The 11,230-nt window shown below is 47.2% G+C and overlaps 1 protein-coding gene across 1 annotated transcript in view; it reads left to right on the forward strand.

The window, feature by feature from the left end:
- LOC111962116 (voltage-dependent L-type calcium channel subunit alpha-1D-like) overlaps positions 1 to 11,230 on the forward strand; it is a 128,642-nt gene that overhangs the window by 97,040 nt on the left and 20,372 nt on the right. Inside the window, exons 29-33 of the mRNA XM_070442331.1 lie at positions 2,671 to 2,754; positions 9,154 to 9,282; positions 9,917 to 9,994; positions 10,332 to 10,423; positions 10,773 to 11,006. Coding sequence (XP_070298432.1) covers positions 2,671 to 2,754; positions 9,154 to 9,282; positions 9,917 to 9,994; positions 10,332 to 10,423; positions 10,773 to 11,006 — 617 coding nt within the window. The remainder of the gene's footprint in view (positions 1 to 2,670; positions 2,755 to 9,153; positions 9,283 to 9,916; positions 9,995 to 10,331; positions 10,424 to 10,772; positions 11,007 to 11,230) is intronic.

The following is an 11,230-nucleotide window of genomic DNA, read 5'->3' on the forward strand; positions in this document are numbered from 1 at the left end:
AAGGCATCCCCAAAGAATGATGTTTCCACCTCCATGCTTCACGGTTGGGATGGTGTTCTTGGGGTTGTACTCATCCTTCTATTCCTCCAAACACGGCGAGTGGAGTTTAGAGCAAAAAGCTCTATTTTTGTCTCATCAGACCACATGACCTTCTTCCCATTCCTCCTTCTGGACATCCAGATTGGTCATTGGCAAACTTCAGACGGGCCCTGGACATGCGCTGGCTTGAGCAGGGGGACCTTGCGTGCGCTGCAGGATTTTAATCCATGACGGCGTAGTGTGTTACTAATGGTTTTCTTTGAGACTGTGGTCCCAGCTCTCTTCAGGTCCTGCCGTGTAGTTCTGCGGATGATCCCTCACATTCCTCATGATCATGATGCCCCACGAGGTGAGATCTTGCATGGAGCCTTCAGACCGAGGGTGATTGACCGTCATCTTTGAACTTCTTCCATTTTCTAATAATTGTGCCAACAGTTGTTGCCTTCTCATCAAGCTGCTTGACTATTGTCCTGTAGCCCATCCCAGCCTTGTACAGGTCACAATTTATCCCTGATGTCCTTACACAGCTCTCTGGTCTTGGCCATTGTTGGAGAGGTTGGAGTCTGTTTGATTGATGTGTGGACAGGTGTCTTTTATACAGGTAACGAGTTCAAACAGGTGCAGTTAATACAGGTAATGAGTGGAGAACAGGAGGGCTTTCTTAAAGAAAACTAACAGGTCTGTGAGAGCCGGAATTCTTACTGGTTGGCTAGGTGATCAAATACTTATTATGCAATAAAATGCAAATTAATTACTTAAAAATCATACAATGTGATTTTCTGACTTTTGTTTTAGATTCCGTCTCTCACAGTTGAAGTGTACCTACTGATAAAAATGACAGACCTCTACATGCTTTGTAAGTAGGAAAACCTGCAAAAATCGGCAGTGTATCAAATACTTGTTCTCCCCACTGTACGTAGATGCCGTTTCATTCTGCACATTTGGCCCATTAGGTTTGCAGGTGTCTTTGGTTCTTGTGTGTACAGTACCTTTATTATTATTAGTTGTTGAGGATAAGGACCGGGACCCAGTAAGAGACTGACTGGTGTGGTGCAGTACTGCAGTGCCTAGAGACAGGACTCTTTCTCTTTTTTCTCTCTCTCTCTCTCTCTCTTTTTCTCTCTCTCTCTCTATATCTCTATCTCTTCTCTCTCTCTCTCTCTATATATATATATATTCTATCTCTCTTATCTCTCTATCTCTCTCTCTCTCTCTCTCTTTTTCTTCTCTCTCTCTCCTCTCTCTCTTTCTTTCTTTTCTCTCTCTCTCTCTCTCTGTGTGTGACTGTCACCTACTAGAGCATGTCTCTGAAACGCTAATAAGTGGCCAACCTAACTTTCAAACACATTAACATTTATAGATCACATTTGTGTTACACCCAGTCGTTGACAATACAGTCGTACATTGGGGTAGATGCACTTAACATGCAGATATTGTTTGAAAGTAACTGAAATGACGCCAGTAGCTCCGTACTAGTTAAGGTAATACAGTATTTTCGTATTAAACCTCACCACTTAACCCCCGCCTACACTGTAAACTGTAAACACTACTCAAAACTTTTGACGAGTCATTACTCAAAACAATAGCGTCACTGTGACCCTATGGGCGGTCCAGATTTTGAGTAACGCCCCCACTAAGCGACGCCTACAACATAATCCTTCCTTTGCCTTGCCTTTTCCGCTGAATTGTAGAGTCACCACCCACGACTGCATTTGCTAGTAACAGATACATTGAATGTGTTCATTTTCAGTCCTGTGGCCTTCGCCAAGTGAGTTCCTAGGCGAATGTTATCTTTATAATTCTTTATGACGATACATTACATGTCTCATAAGGCCTTTTTGCCCTAATACCGTGGCCTGAAACGCAAGGTTTTGTGGTCAATTAACAATTTCTTTGTGGATTTTGATGTGTGCCTCGGGTTATTGTCTGGTTGGAAGATCCAGCCTCCTGGCAGAGGCAACCAGGTTTTTGGCTAAAATGTCCTGGTACTTGGTAAAGTTCATGCTCCCGTTGCCCTTAACAAGGGCCCCAGGACCAGTGGAAGCAAAATATCCCCATAACATCAAAGATCCACCACAATATCTGACAGTAGGTATGAGGTTCTTTTCTATGCATCCTTCTTTCGTCGCCAAAGAGATCTCTTTTCATATTTTCCGTACGCTCATCTTTACCAAGGGGTGCCAAACAATTTGGGTAATGACTGTAAACACTGTATAAATTCATTGATCGTCTGAACAGCTGTGAACAGCTTGAACAGCTGTGATCGTCTGTCGGGTAGAGGAGTTCATTGTAATGTAACATTTTCTAAAGGGAAAGGGAACGTTCTGGATGTTTCGCCTCACTGAATACACCCCTGGTCTTAGGTTATATGGGCTGCTGTTTCTGCTGACTTCAGCTCCTCTGCTACCAAAGGGCCTCTGTCGGTAACTCTCTCTCTGGTATTGATTATTCAGGTCTTGATGGCTTCTTTTTCTCTTTGTCTGTCTTCTCTCCTTCTCTGGCCCTCCCTGCTGCCTCCCGTACATACTCCTATCCACACACTGTACTCCTCTTCTCTCTCCTCTCTCTTTCTCTCTCTCAAATTCCTCACCCCCCTCTCATCCCCTTGTGTGTTGCGGCCTGCCGTAACAGCACTATTTCACTGATGCGTGGAACACGTTTGATGCCTTAATTGTAGTTGGTAGCGTCGTTGATATTGCTATCACTGAAGTGAATGTAAGTACTACCTTTTCTGCCTCTTCTGTGAAACTGAAGCCGTACAATGAAGCCAGAGTGCCAGTAGCACCAGTAATATTCCTACGAGTGTCCTGGGGTTGAGGAAGACGCTTAGATTTACGTCGAGTGAACATTAGACCGAGAGAGTAAATCCCAGCGCCTTCCTCATGTCAGTCTCCCTCTCCCCTCGTGGATTCTATATTATTTTACATTAGGCCCACAGTGCCCCCTATGTTAGCTAGTTGGTACTACACTGCTGCTGCTCATCACTTCATACTTGGCGTGAAACTGATTCAGATCGCTATATTAGGAAATGTACTGTTTATGTGTCTCAAATGATATTCTGTTCGGCAATATATACTCTATTGGTTTTCAGTCTGCTAGTGGTTCTATTGGCTTCCTCTGTACGGCTTCAGTCTTCTTGTAATTCTTGCCTTGTACTCTCCTGTCTGGTAAAAACATGTASTGTCGCTATTAAAATGAACCCCCTGACCTCCGTTGTACAGCAGCTTCTGTTCATTCTGACACTCAGGTCGTGTGCAATGCATTCCTACTGCGTGGTATGGTACGACGTGGTGACATGTTTGATTGTTTGATTGTTGAAGCGAGTGTTACGATGCCTCGGTGCACCCGGACGTTTCCCAACAGAGGTGTCCCACACGCTGTAACCATGGCGATCTGTAGATGGGTTACGAGCCGTGCGATGTCGCTTGTTGTATCCGCTTGGTCGTCTAACCCTTGAGCTCGTGTTCGTTCTGTTTCCATAGAAACTTGTAGAGGCAAGTATGGCAAGGATCCAACTCATCCCTTTTTGCGCGTTAATCTGTTTCGTAAACAACTTTGTCTTCGCGAATCCCTTCACACTGATAATGGATTACGAAACTCCAAATGAGTCATCGAACGTTTTGTCAGTTTGGGCAACAAACCAAAAAAAATGGCGTTTGTAAAGAAATGTTCTGAGATGATGTAACCATTAGGCAAAACCTAGAGGGATATCTGTCGACCATGCTTCAGGATCTGTCTGTACCTAGGCCTGGTTGAGTCACCCACCGTCAAACGGTGGGTGACTACTACTTAGAACTACCGTAGCAGACTACTGCCGGAACGTTCTCTGCATAGCCTGGTCGGGTAGTGCTCTGTTGAAAAGCGACCGCGACTAACTTAACTCTACTAACGCAACACTCTCTTAAGTCACATGCGGCACCGTGCAGTGTGCATACTGTACACAATGTCAATAATGTACATACAGTATGTCAGTGCATGTCACATGTACCCGTTGTCAATGAATACACACACTCTCACTCACACACATTTTCATAGTAGATTATAGGTGCGGTGTTGCAGAGCTTCACTGCTCAACTCTCCCTCTCTCCCTCTCTCTCTCTCTCTCTCTCTCTCTCTCTCTCTCTCTCTCTCTCTCTCTCCTCTCTTCTCTCTCTCTCTCTCGTCTCTCTGCTCTCTCTTCTCGCTCTCTCTCTCTCGTCTCGCTCTCTCCCTCTCTCTCTCTCTCTCGCTCGCTCTCTTCCCTCTCTCTGCTCTCTCTCTCTCTCTCTCGTCTCCCCTCTCTCCCTCTCTTCTGTCTCGCTCTCTTCACTCAATCTCTCTCTTTTCTCTCTCTCTCTCTCTCTGTCTTCTTCTGTCTCGCTCTCCTCTCACTCTCTCTCTCTCTGTCTCGCTCTCCACCGCACTCTCTCTCTTTTTCTCTCTCTCTCTCTCTCTCTCTTAGTGCTCTACTTTCAGTGCCTGTTTCTGGAGTCCACCATATGTCAGTGGTCAGTGACTGTGTTTCCTGTTTTTATGTGGATATCAATGTGTTAGTGCCATGACTCTGTGTGAGAGCTAGCGATGTGTCGTTTTTCGGTGTTTAACATACATATGCGTGCTTGTTGTGTGTGTTGTGTGTGTGTGTGTGTGTGTTGTGTGTGTGTGTTGTGTTGTGTGTGTGTGTGACGTTGTGTGTGTGTGGTTGAGCCCATTTCCACTCCCATTGGGCTTGTTGGTTTGGCATGCTGCCATTCTGCCTCCACTGTCCTTTCACAGACTAGGACGGATAGACATCCTTCAGTGCTTTTAACTTCTGTTCTAGGATCTCATGTCCACGCATGGCTATACTATAGCCTGCCCATTTTCACGTATGTGGCCTGATTGTTGTTACCCAATCACCTGTGGGCTGTGTACCTCCTCTCCTGATGCATGCTGGGAAAGTCGTCAGGTGTTTACCCCCCCCCCCTAGCATCCCCCCCCATGTCCCCCCCCCTCCCCTCAACCTCCCTCGAACACAAATGGTGATGGGCCCCGCACCGGTCAGCTCCGCCTCTCACTGAACCTTTTGTGAACCCTTGTGAAGTTTGACTCTTCTCTCTCGCCACACCTCCCTTGTCTATTTTCCCCTCCAGACAGAATGGCCCTGGAGCTCAGAGCACAGCTAGGGCATGTTGTTCACCCGGCACAATGCTGCAACATAGAAATAGAATGAAATAGAATGTACAGACAGTGGCGATTTAATATTGGATTGACTTTTACATTCTATTTCTTTCTGCAGCGTGTTCTTCCTAAGCAGAAGTAAGGTCTGCTTCTGCTTAGGAACACAATTAAAGCAGCGCAATCAATATCAAAGTTCGACCAGGGTCAAAAGTAGAAACACAGGCAAAGAGGCCAGCATCAGGCTTCACTAACAGTCATTCACAATCAGTGTGAGCCTCACGGAAGAAACAGAGCACTTATAGCCAGGCCATAAGCAGTTCTGATGACTGTAATCTCTGGTGGTTCCATCAACGCGGTAGCTGAGTCTGAGCTTCTTTGTTGATCGTGCGTTTGTGTCTCTGTGAGTGATTGTCTCTCTGTCCTCTGTTCTGTCTTCCCATGTAGTGAAGCTCTTAAAGCTCCCAACGGAGCTCATGTTGTAGAGCAGGTCCAGGTGTGTAGCCTTCAGTCAGGTGCATGATATCTCTCTCTCTCTCTCGTTCTCTCTGTACTTCTCTGTCACTTGATCTCTCACCGCTCTCTTCCTCCAACTATTCTGCTTCTCTCACTTTCTTTCTCTTGCTCCCTCCCTCTTTCCCTACCCCCTCCCTCTCTCTCTCTCCCTCCTCTCTCCCCCCTCTCTCTCCTCTTTTCCTCTCCCCCTCTTCTCTCTCTCTCCTCTCTCGCCCCTCTCTCTCTCCCCTTTTCCTCTCCCCCTCTTCTCTCTCTCTCTCTTTCCTCTCTCGCCCCTCTCTCTCTCCCCTTTTCCTCTCCCCCTCTTCTCTCTCTCTCTCCTCTCTCGCCCCTCTCTATCCCCTTTTCCTCTCCCCCTCTTCTCTCTCTCTCTCTCTCCCTTGATCTCTTTTACTCTCTCCGCACTGGACCGTGAGAGCGTCCTCTAGCGGCGACTCTGATGCAGGGCACTGACTGTTGACTCGCATGGGGGGTTTTGCTGCGTGCGACGCTGACAGATATCACTGACGGCTCCTCCTCATCATCGAAACTTGTCTCGCGTGTACATGTGCGGGGCTTGTCTGCGGCGAGGTGGCAATGCCGAACACACGCTCCGTCAAACGCTGCAGGTTGGCCAGGATTACCTAGAGAACCTCCCAGAGCGTTATTATTCCACGTGTTGTGACGCTTTGCTCGTTCCGGCWCCCCGTAACGTTCCTGTTGTTCAGTGTGAGCCACTGCGGGAGATGAATGACCTGAAGCCGTGTCTGACTGGAGTTACTCTACTCTTACTGTCCCCCTGTTGATGACATCACTCAGTGTTGTTCCTGTACTGTTGCTGTGAAGTCATACACCCTGAAAGCGTACAGTGGTTCACAGTTTCTCTCACAGTTCTCTCAGTTTTCACAGCGGTGTTTTGATGAGGAATATACTGTTTTCCCATATAGGTGTTGACAGCTGCATTTTAAAGCGTTTTGACTAATACAATGTGACTAACTTTGTGTGTGATGTTTTACTAAATGTGTGTCGGTRGGGTGTGTTTGTGTGGATTTGTGTGCCGCGTGTTCGTGTGGATTTGTGGGCGGGAGAAACGGAGAAACGGATTTAGCATAAGATCGATGATTTTCAGCCTTAAAGGAAAAATCCACTCAAAAACGATATTTTGCTCATTTTTTCATTAGTCCAATGTTAACACAGTCCCAAAAACAGTATTCCTTAAGTGACCTACTGGAAAGGTTGAAGTACAAATTCTGAATGAGTTCTGAATCATATACTGATGACAAGCCAAAAGCCAACAGTGACATTACATGAGTGGAGGAAAGGTTGTTTATTAGTTACCATAGTTACAGAAGCATGTATGACCTGCTGACTGATAGGAATGGGTTATATATGGGTTGTGTGACAGTCGTTATAGCAACGCTGTTATAGTCGGGGTTAACGTTACGTTTGGAACCGTCCTACCCATAAGCGTCATAATAAGAATCAGCGTCAGTCAAATGTTGTTTCATAAACATTGTTCCAACGTGATCCATGTGTCCAGCCACAAGCTTTTCTTTCGCCCCCTAAGATCACATGTTACCATCACACAGTGAGTGATGAAGTCGTGTTTCAGTCTTAAACGTTACCTCACGTGTTACACTGCCTTCATGTTGTATGCCGGTCTTAAATGCAACGTAAGCACCACGTAGAAGTTGTTAAGCCGAACTGTATGTTGTCTGACAGTCTTAAACGTTTAACGCGCTGAGATTCTGTTCTTTGTGTCCTTAGCGTTATGTTACATAGGGGTTGTGATTTAGGTGTGCGTGAGTCCGGTCTTTCAGTGTTACATAAGCCTCAAGTGTCGAGACAATGTTGTGTGTCGGTCTCCAAYGCAACGTCCGTTTTTTTAAGTGTGATGGTATATGTGGTTAAGTGTGAGTGTGTAAGGGTGCGTATGTCTTAAACATGTTGATGACGTTGCGATCAAGTGTGCAAGTGTAAGGGATAACGCTGTGATAACGCTGTGATAACGTTGTGCGAGTCATTAACACAGGTCTTTGATTTTTAAAGCCAACGGAGGCTCCTCAGGTGGATGAGTCGGGGGTAAGATGCTCTTCCCCCCCAATCAGGGCCTTGCCCGCTCTTCTCTGGGTTTTCATTGGTTTATGTTGATTTGCTTGTTTATTTCTTTTGTCTTCTATCTATGTAACCTCCTCTAATCCTCTACATGGCCTCTTGTATAACCTCGCCTTTTTAATTTATACAATTAAAAAGTTTACTTTCCATTCTGAGAACAGTTTGGTTTGGGGTTTTGACAGTTCTTTTTGGTTGTATTKTCTGTTGGTTTGAGTCAGTTTGCTTTGGCTTTTTTTGCTCTTCATATCCCCGTTTTCGTTTGGGCATGTTGTTTTTTGAAGGAGAGTGTGTCGATCACTCAAACGTGGCGGTGTGCATCCCCCATGGCGAGGGCGGGTTCTCTMCGCTCCTCCTCACGTTTGTAGCGCTGACACCGCCGCATGCTCTCCGCCGTGCCATGTGGCCCCTGCGTGGGGCGGCGAACCGTGGATGACCCATTGGGGTAGGGGTCATGACCTTTGCTATGACATTTGACTCCTCCTGGCTGACCTCTCGGGTGGGGGGGGTGGGGGGGGTGTTATTCCCACTGTGACTCCGCATGCAGTGACTCTGGACCGGGGGGTTACCATGCTTGTGCTGATGTGTCCAGTCGAGTTATGGCAAGGTTTTCTCTCCCTACGGCATGCGGTCCTGTCCCTCTCCTCCCCTGTAGGGCTGTACTGTAGCAGGGCTCCTGGTAGAGCTTCACGACCWGCCCCGTAGATGCAGATGCCTGTCAGCTTCAGCCGTCCTGCGAAGGGGACTACTACTCCCACCCTGTCACTTTAAACTCCTGTCAGTCAGGTTGTACTGGGTTTTCCCAACCTCTCCTCCGTGATAGAACAGATGTGTGAAGTGGCTGGTGGTCGCCGAGGAGAGAGTTGGGGGGGRAAAACGCCCTTCTACATGCCACAAGTCCAGGATTCGCCTGGTTTTGAGAGGAAGTGTCTTGATGTCCCTACCGGGAATACTTAAAGGAATGTGAAATATACTGGGGACTTCTAAAGCCTCTTTTAATCCTCATTCCTAGACTGATCTGGAGTTCCGTAGTTAACTTGTCCCAGTTGAGCGAGGATTAGTTCATGTTACCTACGTCACGTAGTCCCCATCCCTCGAGCAACCCTCGGTTGTCTCAAAAGTCACAGGTTCACGGGGAGATTTTAGGCGATGTCAAGATGCGGCACGCTGAATCAGCTCGTATGTATCTCACATCTCAGCCTCAGTAGACCTTTAGGATCGCCATTGGACTAAGTCTACCTGCGTGTAGTACGCTGAGTACTGTTAAGTGCTTGTCCATGGCATTGAAGCACAGCCAGGTTCCCTGTGTACACACTCACACTCACACACACACACACTCCGGTCCTCTGACGCTGCCTCCGCCCCCTACAGAACACGGAGGACAACGCTCGCATCTCCATCACCTTCTTCCGCCTCTTCCGAGTCATGCGATTGGTCAAACTGCTGAGCAGAGGGGAGGGGATCCGCACCCTCCTGTGGACCTTCATCAAGTCTTTCCAGGTGAGGACGACCACGCCCCTGATAACTCATCACTCATTTACCAGGCTGTTAATGCACTGAACTAACTCTGGTCCCTTGTTCACTGACTCTAATCCTCCTTTCCCTGAACTTCTCTTCTCTCTGCTATCTCTTCTCCTATTTTCTCTCCTCTTAATTCTCTCGCATCTTCTCGTCTCTGACCTCTTTCTAATATCCTCTCGACTCGCTCCTCTCTCTCTCTCGTCCTCTCTGTCTCTCTCTACTCTTCTTCTTTTCTCCTGAAAACCTCCTTTTCTATCCCTCTATCCTCTCGCTCTCTCTCCTTTCTCTCTCTCTTTTCCTCTGTCCTCGTCTTTCTCCTCCTTATCCCTCTCGTCGCCTCTCTCCTCCCTCTCTTCGTCTCGTCTTTTCTCTGCCTCCCTCTTTTCTCTCCTTCCCTCATTCCGTCTCTCTCTCTCTCCTGCTCTCTCGTCTCGTTCTCTGCCTCCTTCTCATCTATCCCTCTCCTCCTCTCTCTCTTCCGCTCCTCTCTCTTGGCTCCTCTCGTCTTTCTCTCCCTCAGTCCTTTCTGCTCGTCGCTATCTCTTCTCATCGCTTTCGCCTTCTGGTCCTCTCTCTCTCTGTCTCTCTCTCTCTGTCTCTCACTGCTTCGCAGGGCTCTTCCATATGTGTTTTGGCCGCTTCGCTAATGCGCGCAATGCTCTTCTTCATCTATGCAGTCATTGGCATGCAGGTGAGTCACTGAAACAGCTATTTGCGACTAAACCATTCGCCCCCAAACCAGCTTAATCCTCCAGTCAGTCTCACAGCAACAGCCCCACTAAACCTCTTCATAAGGAGCAGCAGTACACCTGGGTCATGTTCATAAGGTGCCAAACGGCGAAAAAAAACCTGCTTGAATTCAGAAGAGACTACCTGGACGTGTTCATTGAAGAAACGCTMATTTTCAGTTTCTTTTGCAAAAGGTTTAAAAAACGGTTTCCATTGCATGCCCTTCTGAACGCAGCCCTATTCTTCACGCAGTATGAAAACGAACCCTTGTCCTTGTCTATCTATACTGTTTGTTTCAGGTGTTTGGGAAGATAGCCATGGTGGACGGCACCCACATCAACCGGAACAACAACTTCCAGACCTTCCCTCAGGCCGTGTTGCTGCTCTTCAGGTCTGTGGGGGTCGGGGGGGTTACAGGGTCAGAGTTCACGCAGACGTTGTAGGTCGGATATGTAGCGATTAGAACATGTCCAGCTAAAGGTAAAAGAGAATCTGCAATCAATGTACTTTATTAACAACATTTTGGTCTTTAGGYCTTCATCAGGAGATGTGGTTGTGCAAAGGTTATGGATGGGTTGTGGATAGGTTACGGTTATGCTGACTCATTCGACGTGACGAGTCACGTTTTTGTCCCAGGTGTAGCGCGGGGCGAGGAGATACGTCGATGACGTAACATGCTTGGGAGTAGGTTGCCTTGAAGGTTACGCTGAGGTATCTGACGAGTCATGTTTCTGTCCCAGGTGTGCCACGGGCGAGGCGTGGCAGGAGATCATGTTGTCGTGTATTTCGGGAAAGCTGTGTGACCCAGAGTCAGACTACAACCCTGGGGAGGAGATGACCTGTGGCGCCAGCTTCGCCTACATCTACTTCATCAGCTTCTACATGCTCTGTGCCTTCCTGGTGCATAAATACACTTATACACACAGCGTATACTTTATACACACGTATACACACAGCATATACTCTATACACACGTATACACACAGCATATACTCTATACACACGTATACACACAGCATATACTTTATACACACGTATACACACAGCATATACTCTATACACAAGTATACACACAGCATATACTCTATACACACAGCACACACACACACAAACAGACACGGAATACATATCCACGCAGCATACATACACACAAACAGACACGGAATACATATCCACGCAGCATACATACACACAAACA

This window comes from Salvelinus sp. IW2-2015, linkage group LG1 (assembly GCF_002910315.2).
Source record: "Salvelinus sp. IW2-2015 linkage group LG1, ASM291031v2, whole genome shotgun sequence".
Lineage (NCBI taxonomy): Eukaryota > Metazoa > Chordata > Actinopteri > Salmoniformes > Salmonidae > Salvelinus > Salvelinus sp. IW2-2015.